Here is a 14,445-nt window from a genome sequence, read left to right on the forward strand (position 1 = left end):
TGTTAGGTGACTTAAACTGGGATATGCTTAACACCCTGGCCGTCTTACAATCTAAACTCGATGCCCTCAATCTCACACAAATTATCATGGAACCTACCAGGTACAACCCTAAATCCGTAAACACGGGCACCCTCATAGATATCATCCTGACAACCTGTCCTCTAAATACACCTCTGCTGTCTTCAACCAGGATCTCAGCGATCACTGCCTCATTGCCTGCGTCCATAATGGGTCCGCGGTCAAATGACCACCCCTCATTACTGTCAAACGCTCCCTAAAACACTTCAGCGAGCAGGCCTTTCTAATCGACCTGGCACGGGTATCCTGGAAGGATATTGACCTCATTCCGTCAGTAGAGGAGGCCTGGTTATTCTTTAAAAGTGCTTTCCTCACCATCTTAGATAAGTATGCCCATTCAAAATAAATTTAACTAAGAACAGATATAGCCCTTGGTTCACACCAGACCTGACTGCCCTTGACCAGCACAAAAACATCCTGTGGCGTACTGCATTAGCATCGAATAGCCCCCACGATATGCAACTTTTCAGGGAAGTTAGGAACCAATATACACAGGCAGTTAGGAAAGCAAAAGCTAGCTTTTTCAAACAGAAATTTTGCAGCTGCAAAACCTGGACCCGTAGAAATCAGCTGAGCTTGACAATCTGGACCCTAATTCTGAAACTATCCGCCGCCATTGTCGCAACCCATATTACCAGCTTGTTCAACCTCTCTTTCATATCATCTGAGATCCCCAAGGATTAGAAAGCTGCCGCAGTCATCCGCCTCTTCAAAGGGGAAGACACCCTGGACCCAAGCTGTTACAGACCTATATCCATCCTGCCCTGCCTATCTAAGGTCTTCGAAAGCCAAGTCAACAAACAGGTCACTGACCATCTCGAATCCCACCGTACCTTTTCCGCTGTGCAATCTGGTTTCCGAGCCGGTCACGGGTGCACCTCAGCCACGCTCAAGGTACTAAACGATATCATAACCGCCATCGATAAAAGACAGTACTGTGCAGCCGTCTTCATCGACCTTGCCAAGGCTTTCGACTCTGTCAATCACCATATTCTTATCGGCAGACTCAGTAGCCTCGGTTTTTCTAATGACTGCCTTGCCTGGTTCACCAACTACTTTGCAGACAGAGTTCAGTGTCTCAAATCGGAGGGCATGCTGTCCGGTCCTCTGGCAGTCTCTATGGGGGTGCCACAGGGTTCAATTCTCGGGCCGACTCTTTTCTCTGTATATATCAATGATGTTGCTCTTGTTGCGGGCGATTCCCTGATCCACCTCTACGCAGATGACACCATTCTGTATACTTCCGGCCCGTCCTTGGACACTGTGCTATCTAACCTCCAAACGAGCTTGAATGCCATACAACACTCCTTCCGTGGCCTCCAACTGCTCTTAAACGCTATTAAAACCAAATGCATGCTTTTCAACCGTTTTCTGCCTGCACCCGCACGCCCGACTAGCATCACCACCCTGGATGGTTCCGACCTAGAATATGTGGACATCTATAAGTACCTAGGTGTCTGGCTAGACTGTAAACTCTCCTTCCAGACTCATATCAAACATCTCCAATCTAAAATCAAATCTAGAGTCGGCTTTCTATTCCGCAACAAAGCCTCCTTCACTCACGCCGCCAAACTTACCCTAGTAAAACTGACTATCCTACCGATCCTCGACTTCGGCGATGTCATCTACAAAATAGCTTCCAATACTCTACTCAGCAAACTGGATGCAGTTTATCACAGTGCCATCCGTTTTGTTACTAAAGCACCTTATACCACCCACCACTGCGACCAGTATGCTCTAGTCGGCTGGCCCTCGCTACATATTCGTCGCCAGACCCACTGGCTCCAGGTCATCTACAAGTCCATGCTAGGTAAAGCTCCGCCTTATCTCAGTTCACTGGTCACGATGGCAACAATGGTAGCACGAGCTCCAGCAGGTGTATCTCACTGATCATCCCTAAAGCCAATACCTCATTTGGCCGCCTTTCGTTCCAGTTCTGTGCTGCCTGTGACTGGAACGAATTGCAAAAATCGCTGAAGTTGGAGACTTTTATCTCCCTCACCAACTTCAACCATCTGCTATCTGAGCAGCTAACCGATCGCTGCAGCTGTACATAGTCTATCGGTAAATAGCCCACCCAATTTTACCTACCTCATCCCCATACTGTTTATATTTATTTACTTTTCTGCTCTTTTGCACACCAATATCTCTACCTGTACATGACCATCTGATCATTTATCACTCCAGTGTTAATCTGCAAAATTGTAATTATTCGCCTACCTCCTCATGCCTTTTGCACACAATGTATATAGACTCTCTTTTTTTTCTACTGTGTTATTGACTTGTTAATTGTTTACTCCATATGTAACTCTCTGTTGTCTGTTCACACTGCTATGCTTTATCTTGGCCAGGTCGCAGTTGCAAATGAGAACTTGTTCTCAACTAGCCTACCTGGTTAAATAAAGGTGAAATAAAAAATAAAAGTATGTTCTCGTTGGCTGGCCCTTGCTTCATATTAGTCGCCAAACCCACTGGCTCCAGGTCATCTATAATTCTTTGCTAGGTAAAGCCCCACCTTATCTCAGCTCACTGGTCACCATAGCAGCACCCACCTGTAGCACGCGCTCCAGAAGGTATATTTCACTGGTCACCTCCAAAGCCAACAACCCCCTTTGGCCGCCTTTCCTTCCAGTTTTCTGCTGCCAATGATTGGAATGAATTGCAAAAATCACTGAAGCTGGAGACTTATATCTCCCCACTAACTTTAAGCATCAGCTGTAAGAGCAGCTTACTGATCATTGCACCTGTACATAGCCCATCTGTAAATAGCCCACCCAACTACCTCATCTCCATATTGTTATTTATTTTGTTGCTCCTTTGCACCCCAGTATCTCTAATTGCACATTCATCTTCTGCACATCTATCACTCCAGTGTTTAATTGCTAAATTGTTATTATTTCACCACTGTGGCCTATTTATTGCCTTACCTCCCTAATCGTACTTCATTTGCACACACTCTATATAGACTTTTCTATTGTGTTATTGACTGTACGTTTGTTTATCCCATGTGTAACTCCGTGTTGTTTGTGTCGCACTGCTTTGCTTTATCTTGGCCAGGTCACAGTTGTAAATGAGAACTTGTTCTCAACTGGCCTACCTGGTTAAATAAAGTGTGTATATAGGCAGCAGCCTCTCTATGCTAGTGATGGCTGTTTAACAGTCTGATGGCCTTGAGATAGAAGCTGTTTTTCAGTCTCTTGGTCCCAGCTTTGATGCACCTGTACTGACCCCACCTTCTGGATGGTAGCGGGGTGAACAGGCAGTGGCTTGGGTGGTTGTTGTCCTTGATGATCTTTTTGGCCTTGTGACATCGGGTGCTGTAGGTGTCCTGGAGGGCAGGTAGTTTGCGCCCGGTGATGCGTTGTGCATAAGAACATCAGCTTTAGAGAGGGTTCACATGAAGTTAAAGAGAAGAGGTCTGAACTGTGTCTATGCAGAGAGCTAGTACAGTACAGGCACTTTATCTATGAACACTGGATGTTTGTGGAGATTGTAATTTCTACCCTTCAAATGAATTTGTCATAAGGATACCACTTTATCCCTGAACTAAGGATGACCCCAGTGGTGAAGTAGGTAACAGGAGCTGATGGTCTAGATGTACAGTATACAGTGTTCCTCATGTTCCATTGTGTCAGCAGATCAGGAAGTTGAAATCACCTGAAAAGAACCCCTCTCATCTCACCCCATTCCTTCCATCACTGTATTTAATATATAACCTACCTTACATGCATCACCCACTAGCACTGTGCTCACCAACCATGTGTTGGAAACCTGATTCAACTAGATCCATCAAGTATTTGATAAGATGAATCAGGTATATTACAGCTGGCCCTACAAACTCACTGCAGACCCTGTTGCCCAACCCTGCACCAGCCCACCAGCCCAGCCCAGTGAAAATGACAGTAGCCATCACACCATCTTCACTCAGTCACTGCGGCACAAGCAGCGCATTTATAATACATTTAACTGCTCTGACATACAGGCTTTAGAAGGGGGAAGACAGGACAGGGCTGGATGGGACAGAATAGAACAGAATAGGACAGTAGTTGAAACTGAATGAATGGTGTTAGCTAGCTGCCGTATGTTTGTAGTCCTGTCACTACTCCTCTATAAGGCATGCAGGGTAAGTCCCATCCTTGGCCTGGTCATTGTGCAAAGCACATTTGTCCTCATCTCTAAGCTTCCTGATAACAAAGCAGTCAATTAGAGATAAGCCCCAGCCCTCACAGCATTGCTGCAGTGCTCCTCTCTCTCTGTCTGTCTGTCTGTCTGTCTGTCTGTCTGTCTGTCTGTCTGTCTGTCTGTCTGTCTGTCTGTCTGTCTGTCTGTCTGTCTGTCTGTCTGTCTCTGCTCTCTCGCTCTTCTCACTAACTCCCTCTGTCTCTGCCTCTCTCTCTGCTCTCTCTCACTCTTCTCACTAACTCCCTCTGTCTCTGCCTCTCTCTGCTCTCTCTCTTTACTCTCTCTCCCTCTGCTCTCTCTCTCTGCTCTCTCTTTACTCTCTCTCTGCTCTCTCTCTGCTCTCTCTCTTTACTCTCTCTCTGCTCTCTCGCTCTTCTCACTAACTCCCTCTGTCTCTGCCTCTCTCTCTGCTCTCTCTTTACTCTCTCTCTGCCCTCTCTCCCCCCTCTCTCTCTCTCTGCTCTCTCTCTCTATCTCTCTCCCTCTCTCTTTACTCTCTCCCTCCCTCTCTCTCTCTGCTTTCTCTCTCTCTTTACTCTCTCCGCCCTCTTTCTCTCCCTCTCTCTCTGCTCTCGCTCTTCTCACTCTCCCCCTCTGTCGTCTCTCTGCCTCTCTCATACTCCCTCTGCCTCTGTCTGCTATCTCTCCCTTTACGCTCTCTCTTCCCTCCCCGCTATTTCTCTCGCTCGCTCTCTCTTTCTCCCTCTCTTTCCCCCCCCCCTCTTTCTCTCTCTCTCTCTCTCTCTCTTCTCTCTTTCTCTCTCTCCTCTCTTTCTCTCTCTTCTCTCTTTCTCTCTGTGGTGCAGTGGAGCCTTCAGTGCTTTGGTATGGCTTAGAGGTCAAGTATCCTTGATGTCCTTAGAGTATTGAGTCAAGATGGATGCTCAGAAGCCATGCAGTGATGCAGTGAAGTGTAGGTGCAATGGAAACAGAGGACATATTGGCTCTAAAAGATTTAAGCCCGCGGGTGGATGTCACACCTTGCTGTGTTAGGGGCCGAAGGAGTGAGTGGATGGGGTATTATCTTATTCGGCAGTTTGAGAGGATCCCAGATTTGTATTTGTATTTATTTGTACCTTTATTTAACCAGGCAAAATACTAGTAGGTCAGTACAGTCTCTCCCTTAGCTTTTAGTCATAGGCCCCTAACATCACTTTGTGGGCTGCAAATATTCAATATTCAACTGAAACCAATGGAGAGCAAGAGTTTTATGTGCATGGCATTAGACAAGCCACCATTCAACAGCAGTGATATGAGTGTTGATGCTTTAGATTGAATGCTGTTGTGGTGCTGATTCAAATAGAGAACACTGATCTTTGGGGCAGTACTTAGAGGCAGCCTCTACTGCCCATGTAGGTCAGTGTCACCCTCCAGTACTTTTCTTACAGAGTTACCAGGTAAGTGAATGGAAGTGTGTGAAACTCAGGTCATTTTGGCTCTATCCAGCTGTTTCTCTATTTCAGGAGTAGTAGGTACAGCTGTAGAGTAGTTGCTCCCTAGATACTGGTTTTCCCACCTAATGGTTATGGTTAGCATTGGGAGAGAGGGTTAACTGATCCTAGATCTGCACCAATGGGGAACTACTTCCTGGTTTAGAGCCAAAATGGCATCTGTCAGGGGGTTTAGCTGACACCCTCCCCTGTGCCCCCCATCTCTTTCTTTACAGACAACAACCATGGAAATAAAAGAACTATGAGAAAGAGACAAGCTCACCCCACATCTGTCCTTCTCTCCCTCCTCCGTCTGTCTCATCATTCCATCACTCCAACTCTCTCACAATCCATCCATCAGCCAGCACCAGTCGTGTGCTGTCATCACCGTGCATCCGTCCGTCCATCTGTCTGTCTGCAATAGAGCCACAAGACCCCAGCGGGTAGCTATCTGTCTGCCTGTCTGCCTGTTTGGATGGCTCTCTGTGTTGGGGTGTGTGTGGGGGTGAGTTAGTGTGTTCATTCAGTTACTGCATGCTCTTATTCAGAAAGGACCACAGTGAAATTACTGTTTTTAAGTGAATATTGGTAGCTGTGGTTCACTCTAAATAAAACCTTTCTTATTAGAACTATACAGACATATATGCTGGTACCCTTTCTACATTAAATTTGTATTTTTCTACCCAGCACCTGATGACAAATCATGTATGTATGTGAGTGTGATACTAATGAGATACTGCATGACCTTAACGGGTCAAGGACATCTGATCTAGAATCAGTTCCTAACGGCAGAGATTGTGGATGTTTTGTGTTGAGGATGCGTACTGTTCTGTCCTCAGACCTACCTGGGAAGGGTGAACAATGACAGGACAGAACCTGAGGCACAACCAGTCTGCAGTCTCATGCCTTTTTCTCTTCCTCTTTCTCTCTTGCTCTCTTTTTATAGGCTAATATAAACTGCTTTTTCTCTTCCTCTTTCTCTCTTGCTCTCTTTTTATAGGCTAATATAAACTGCTTTTTCTTTTTCTGATGAATCTCTGTGGAGTGGAGCTGATGCATGTGCTGGTGTATATAGTGTGTGCGCGCATGTGTGTGTGCATGTGTGTGTGTGTGAGATAGAGTATTCTGTTCTAACACCCACCCCCACCCCTCCCTCTCTCTCTCTCTCTCTCTTTCAGGGGTGAAGAGGGGAGTGTGTTCTCAGATCAACCACTTCCCTGAGGATGCTGACTTTGACCATGATGGGCCAGAGTATGTTCTACGTAAGTCAACGTCTGATGGACCTGAGGAGGTGGAGGTGGATGTGTTATTAGTCACATGAGCCGAGTACAACAGGTGTAGGCCTTACCGTGAAATGCTTACTTACAAGCCCTTAACCAACAATGCAGTTCAAGAAAGAGTTAAGAAAATATTTACCAAATAAACTAAAGTAAAAATTGATAAAAAGTAACACAATAACATAACAATAACGAGGCTATAAACAGGGGGTACCAGTACCGAGTCAGTGTGTCAGTGTGTACAGGTCAGAGGTGACTTGTACATGTAGGTTGGGGTGAAGTGACTATGCATAGATAATAAACAGCGAGTAGCAGCAGTGTAAAAACAAATGGGTGTCAATGTAAATAGTCTGGTGACCATTTGATAAATTGTTGTCTTATGGCTTGGGGGCTGAAGCTGATAAGGAGCCTTTTGGACCTAGACTTGGTGCTCCGGTACCGCTTTCCGTGCGGTAGCAGAGAGAATAGTCTATAATTTGGGTGGCTGGAGTCTGACTATTTTTTGTGGTCTAAAATGAAAATCATTTGAATCAGGTGTGTTGGGCAGGACTGGAACAAAACCCTGCACACACTGACGCCACCCCCAGGACGGGAGTTCCCCATAACTGATACACAGCCGTAACTCATCCACCACTGTAAACCACTTTTTACAGAAGCCTTAGACCACATAGAGTAGTTAGATCTCACTCCTGAAGACCGGGAGAAAATAAGCTGTGTTTGAATTAAACATGTTAGTGTTTGTATGAAGTTGAGGGATAATGTGCTGCCCTAGTTCACGGGTGTTCCTCCAGGCCACACCTGTGTGGGTGTTCCATGCCGCACTATGTGTGCCCGCCCCACAATGCAGCAGGAGAAGACTGTGTACTGTTCACTATGTAGCCTCGGCATTTGGCTGGCATTTACTTTGGCATTTCTGTCCTCTGGCCTATGTCCTAGATGAGAGTTGTGTGTGTGTGTGTGTGTGTGTATGTGTGTGTGTGTGTGTGTGTGTGTGTGTGTGTGTGTGTGTGTGTGTGTGTGTGTGTGTGTGTGTATGTGTGTGTGTGTGTGTGTGTGTGTGTGTGTGTGTGTGTGTGTGTGTGTGTGTGTGTGTGTGTGTGTGTGTGTGTGTGTGTGTGTGTGTGTGTGTGTGTGTTCCGTCCTGGGGGGTATCAGAGTTGATGCCTCTTGGGAATGAGCTGATACAATTAAACACTCACTAGCTTGGCCACATGGTAATTAATTTGCTCACAGCAGAATACAGCTGTTTATTTATCATCCTCTCCCTCTGATTCTATCTGCTACTTTGACCTTTTCTCTTTCCCCTCTTCTCTCTCTATCACCCACTTCCCCTCTCTCTCTTCTTCTTCTCTCTCTTCGTCTCTCTACTTCTCTCTCACTTCCTCTCTCTCTCTCTTCTTCTCTCTCTTCTTCTCTCTACTTCTCTCTCACTTCCCCTCCCTCTCTCTTTATCACCCACTTCCCCTCTCTCTCTCTTCTTCTCTCTCTTCTTCTCTCTACTTCTCTCTCACTTCCCCTCCCTCTCTCTTAATCACCCACTTCCCCTCTCTCTCTTCTTCTCTCTCACTTGTTCTCTCTCACTTCCCCTCGCTCTCCCCGTCACTGTCCCGTCACTGTTCTGTCCCTCTCTCTCTGTAGGTATGGTCAGGGCTTCCAACATCTTCCCTATCCTCAGTGCTATCCTGCTGTTGATGGGAGGGGTGTGTATCGGTCTCAGTCGCTTCTATAAGCACAAGAGGAACATCGTCCTGGGAGCAGGCATTCTCTTTGTGGCTGCAGGTGCACTAACTAACTCCTGTCAGACCTGTCTGTGTGTCTGTGTACAGTGCCTTGCGAAAGTATTCGGCCCCCTTGAACTTTGCGACCTTTTGCCACATTTCAGGCTTCAAACATAAAGATATAAAACTGTATTTTTTTGTGAAGAATCAACAACAAGTGGGACACAATCATGAAGTGGAACGACATTTATTGGATATTTCAAACTTTTTTAACAAATCAAAAACTGAAAAATTGGGCGTGCAAAATTATTCAGCCCCCTTAAGTTAATACTTTGTAGCGCCACCTTTTACTGCGATTACAGCTGTAAGTCGCTTGGGGTATGTCTCTATCAGTTTTGCACATCGAGAGACTGACATTTTTTCCCATTCCTCCTTGCAAAACAGCTCGAGCTCAGTGAGGTTGGATGGAGAGCATTTGTGAACAGCAGTTTTCAGTTCTTTCCACAGATTCTCGATTGGATTCAGGTCTGGACTTTGACTTGGCCATTCTAACACCTGGATATGTTTATTTTTGAACCATTCCATTGTAGATTTTGCTTTATGTTTTGGATCATCGTCTTGTTGGAAGACAAATCTCTGTCGCAGTCTCAGGTCTTTTGCAGACTCCATCAGGTTTTCTTCCAGAATGGTCCTGTATTTGGCTCCATCCATCTTCCCATCAATTTTAACCATCTTCACTGTCCCTGCTGAAGAAAAGCAGGCCCAAACCATGATGCTGCCACCACCATGTTTGACAGTGGGGATGGTGTGTTCAGCTGTGTTGCTTTTACGCCAAACATAACGTTTTGCATTGTTGCCAAAAAGTTCAATTTTGGTTTCATCTGACCAGAGCACCTTCTTCCACATGTTTGGTCCTATGGACAGAGTCTCCCACCTCAGCTGTAGATCTCTGCAGTTCATCCAGAGTGATCATGGGCCTCTTGGCTGCATCTCTGATCAGTCTTCTCCTTGTATGAGCTGAAAGTTTAGAGGGACGGCCAGGTCTTGGTAGATTTGCAGTGGTCTGATACTCCTTCCATTTCAATATTATCGCTTGCACAGTGCTCCTTGGGATGTTTAAAGCTTGGGAAATCTTTTTGTATCCAAATCCGGCTTTAAACTTCTTCACAACAGTATCTCGGACCTGCCTGGTGTGTTCCTTGTTCTTCATGATGCTCTCTGCGCTTTTAACGGACCTCTGAGACTATCACAGTGCAGGTGCATTTATACGGAGACTTGATTACACACAGGTGGATTGTATTTATCATCATTAGTCATTTAGGTCAACAATGGATCATTCAGAGATCCTCACTGAACTTCTGGAGAGAGTTTGCTGCACTGAAAGTAAAGGGGCTGAATAATTTTGCACGCCCAATTTTTCAGTTTTTGATTTGTTAAAAAAGTTTGAAATATCCAATAAATGTCGTTCCACTTCATGATTGTGTCCCACTTGTTGTTGATTCTTCACAAAAAAATACAGTTTTATATCTTTATGTTTGAAGCCTGAAATGTGGCAAAAGGTCGCAAAGTTCAAGGGGGCCAAATACTTTCGCAAGGCACTGTATGTGTCTGTGATTATCTCTGTGTCTTTAAGTGTCTATCTAAGTCTCTTAGTATGTATACATACGTTTATGTTCTGTTGATGTAAAGTCATGTCTTTCCTCTTGCTCTCCTGCTCTGGATAACATGACAGAGAGAGAGAGAGAGAGTGTGCGTGTGTGTGTGTCTGTGTGTGTGTGTGTCTGTGTGTGTGTGTATGTGTGTATATATCCTCATCTGTGTGTGTATATATATCCTTATATATTTGTGTCTGTGTGTGTGTGCATGTGTTTGTATATCCTCATCTATCCCCTGTCTCCCCCAGGTCTGAGCAACATCATCGGTGTGATCGTGTACATCTCTGCAGCGCTGGGAGACATCTCCCCTAAGAAGGACGAGGACAAGAAGTGGCAGTACAGCTACGGCTGGTCCTTCTACTTCGGAGGCCTGTCCTTCATCATGGCTGAGATGGTGGGCGTTCTGGCCGTCAACATCTACATCGAAAAGAACAAGGAGCTTCGCTGCCGCTCACGCACTGACATCTTCAAGGGGACCACGCACGCCATGCTCCGCCTACCCAGCTACCGCTTCCGCCGTCGCTCCCGCTCCTCCTCCCGCTCTACTGACCCCTCACGCTCCCGAGACCCCTCGCCGGTGGGGGGAGGCGGGGGGAAGAACTTTGGCCTGCCCCCCTCGGCCATGCTCTCCCAGGGGCCCATGTCTGTGGCCACGCTGCCCAACCCTCACTCTCGCTCCCACACCACCCTGGCGGGGGGCGACATCTCCCTCTACACTCTGTCCCGTGACCCCAAGCTGGCTGGCCTGCCCCCCATGTACGGCACCGTGGACCGCGCCACCCTCTACCAGCTCCACAACTGCTTCCCCAAGGACGGGGGAGGAGGGGGAGGAGGGGGTGTGATGATGAGCGGCACACTGCCCTCTCTGAAGTCTCACAACCCCTCGCTGTCCCAGAATTCCTCCAACTCCAACGCACCCATGGGCAACTCGGTGGGCTCGGGGCCCCCACCCTTCTCCTCGTCCACGGTGGAGAGAGAACGAGGGATGGGAACGCTGGACAGGCTAAAGGGAGATAGAGAGAGCAACTCCAATACGCTCAACAGGAAGACAACACCCGTGTAGAGAGGAGGGGGGGGGGGACAGGGAAGGAAGAGAGAGAGAGCAACTCCAATACGCTCAACAGGAAGACAACACCCGTGTAGAGAGGAGGGGGGGAGAGAGAGGGAGGGAACAGGGAAGGAAGAGAGAGAGAGCAACTCCAATACGCTCAACAGGAAGACAACACCCGTGTAGAGAGGAGGGGGGGGGGGACAGGGAAGGAAGAGAGAGAGAGCAACTCCAATACGCTCAACAGGAAGACAACACCCGTGTAGAGAGGAGGGGGGGAGGGAGGGAACAGGGAAGGAAGAGAGAGAGAGCATCTCCAATACGCTCAACAGGAAGACAACACCCGTGTAGAGAGGAGGGGGGGGGGGGGGACAGGGAAGGAAGAGAGAGAGAGATATAGAGGAGGGGATTGGGATAAAGGAGTATTAAAGGGTATTGAGATATAGAGGAGGGGATTGGGATGAAGGAGTATTAAAGGGTATTGAGATAAAGGAATGGAGAGGAGAGAGAGAATCTTTTTCACTGTTATAATTAGTCTACAGTATCTCACTGAGAAACAAAAGGAAACAAGTAATAGTTACAACAATAATGAACTTTAACAACAAAACTATTTTACTATTTGAACGCACTAGAAATGATTTATTTTGTTAATGATCCAACGCGATGAACCTTGGGCTACTATTTTAAACAATCCACTTTCTTTAGTGCAATACTAACTCTGATTTAACAAGATCCTATTTGACATCAATTGTTGTTGTGATTATTATTAGCGTTATTACGAGCTAGCTCTGTTTGCAATGCTATCGTTTTAGAATGATGATATGATTTGTATAATTTTCACTCTGATTTTGGATCCTGACGACGTTTACTGTGAATTTCTTAAACACAGACACGCTGGTATGATCAGTGGGCTGTGTAACTGTGTCATTGGTGTCAAGCATGAGTGTCTACAACGTATGAGAAGACGAGTGTGTATTATGATTTATATGATTTAATTATTATCTAATAATAATAATAATATATCATGTATTATTATTACTATTATTACAACTTGTTCGTTGGTGGAGTGCAGTTAATTTATTTTTACCTCTATTTGGATTTTCTACCCCTTGGTTCTAACACACAGTTAAGTTGTGTGAATACTGTACATTGTCTTCCAATATTGTAACTGAAGGCTACAATAAGTGAGTGACTGAGGCAACTGAGCAACTTCAGTGTTATTCTGAGTCTGTTTTCTATGGGCCTATGTTAGTCTGAGTTCCATTCTAATCAATGTTAGCAGTAGTCGTAGCTGTAGTCGTGTTGAAGATGTTTGTTTTCTGGGCATTAACAGAAACCTCTGTCTTGAGGAGAGAAAAAGAGAAACTGATATATTTGTACAGAGAAAACAGGTGAAACGTGTCACCTGGAGAAAAGAAGAGAAACATTTATTCATTATTTTCTACAAGCGAGAGACCCAAAATTATTCTTTAGAACAGACACAACAGACATGCTATCCATCCATTATTAAAATGAAATTGACAATGAAAAATGTCAATTAAATAAATGTGGGGATGGAGGTGGGGGGTTAAAATATGCTATAGAGAACTTTTGAAATGAAACATGTACATTGTAATTAACGCATACCTATATTTGCAAACTCTATAGATACTTTCTTTAGGACCTCTGGTATGAAAACAATGTGTGTATTTTGGGAAGGGGAGGGGAGGGTGATGCGTTTTTGATCCTCTGTATGGTTCAGGCTACCCCCCAGTTCTCATGGGGAGCGCTGCCTCTCCCCCCTGCCCTGCCCTGCCCTGCCCTAGCTGTTTTGGGCATGTCTTCTCCTCTGTCACATGACCCATGACAGAATCGCCATGGAGACGAACATCCGAACCCCACCCCCAAAGAAAAACTCTCACTGTGCTTCCCACGTGACCCTTGAACTTTGACCTTTTGACCCCTTCTGTTTATGTTGATGAGAATGTATACACGTGTAAACACTCTCCTGCACCTCATGTATTGTGTGATGGCAGAACTGGGATGGACACTATTGGACACCCCGCTACATTACAGACTGGGGAAAGGAAATGAAACCACCTGACGCTTCCACATTCTTTTTCATTTTAGTTTCTTCTTTTTTATTTCATTTGAGAGAAAAAATAATAATGTGACAAAACTGCACACAGATAGTATACATATTGCCCACATAAATGCTATGTAGTTGAGAATAGATATATCTAGACAAAATTATTATGGTTTATCTAAATGTGTGATAAACTCAAACACTGTATTGCACGAAGTTTATAAAAAAAAACAGTAACAGACCGATTTACAGACTGATTCTTTTTTTTCTTTAAAGGAGTGACATCATGAGATGATCAAGGGATTTAATTTTATTTTTATTTTTTATTTCACCTTTATTTAAGCAGGTAGGCTAGACCAGGCCACGATAAAGCAAAGCAGTGCGACACAAACAACAACACAGAGTTACACATGGAATAAACAAACATGCAGTCGTTAACACAACAGAAAAAAAGTTTATATACAGTGAGTGCAAATGAGGTAAGATAAGGTAGGTAAGGCAATAAATAGGCCATAGTGGCGAAATAATTACAATTTAGCAATTAAACACTGGAGTGAAAGATGTGCAGAAGATCAATGTGCAATTAGAGATACTGGGGTGCAAAGGAGCAAAAAAATGAAATAACAGTATGGGGATGAGGTAGTTGGATGGGCTATTTCGAGATGGACTATGTACAGGTGCAGTGATCTGTGAGCTGCTCTGACAGCTGGTGTTGGAGGATATTTTGTAAATTACATCGCCAAAGTCAAGGATCGGTAGGAATGTCCGTTTTACGAGGGTATGTTTGGCAGCATGAGTGAAGGATGCTTTGTTGCAAAATAGGAAACCAATTCTAGATTACATTTTGGATTGGAGATGCTTAATGTGAGTCTGGAAGGAGAGTTTACATTCTAACCAAACACCTCGCTATTTGTCAGAACCGTCCAGAGTAATGATGCTGGTTGCTGGTAACGATCGGTTGAAGAGCATGCATTTAGTTTTGCTTGCATTTA

General features: G+C 45.3%; 1 protein-coding gene across 2 annotated transcripts in view; it reads left to right on the forward strand.

Moving 5' to 3' along the window:
* Positions 1-11,502, forward strand: part of cacng8b (calcium channel, voltage-dependent, gamma subunit 8b) — a 57,484-nt gene extending 45,982 nt beyond the window's left edge. For both annotated transcript variants that reach the window (XM_036968589.1, XM_036968594.1), the window contains exons 4-6: positions 6,869-6,952; positions 8,606-8,746; positions 10,589-11,502. In XM_036968589.1, the coding sequence (XP_036824484.1) occupies positions 6,869-6,952; positions 8,606-8,746; positions 10,589-11,403 (1,040 nt within the window). In that variant the 3' untranslated portion in view covers positions 11,404-11,502. The remainder of the gene's footprint in view (positions 1-6,868; positions 6,953-8,605; positions 8,747-10,588) is intronic.
* Positions 11,503-14,445: the final 2,943 nt, after the last annotated feature.

Source organism: Oncorhynchus mykiss, chromosome 3, assembly GCF_013265735.2.
Source record: "Oncorhynchus mykiss isolate Arlee chromosome 3, USDA_OmykA_1.1, whole genome shotgun sequence".
In the NCBI taxonomy this organism is placed as follows: Eukaryota; Metazoa; Chordata; class Actinopteri; order Salmoniformes; family Salmonidae; genus Oncorhynchus; species Oncorhynchus mykiss.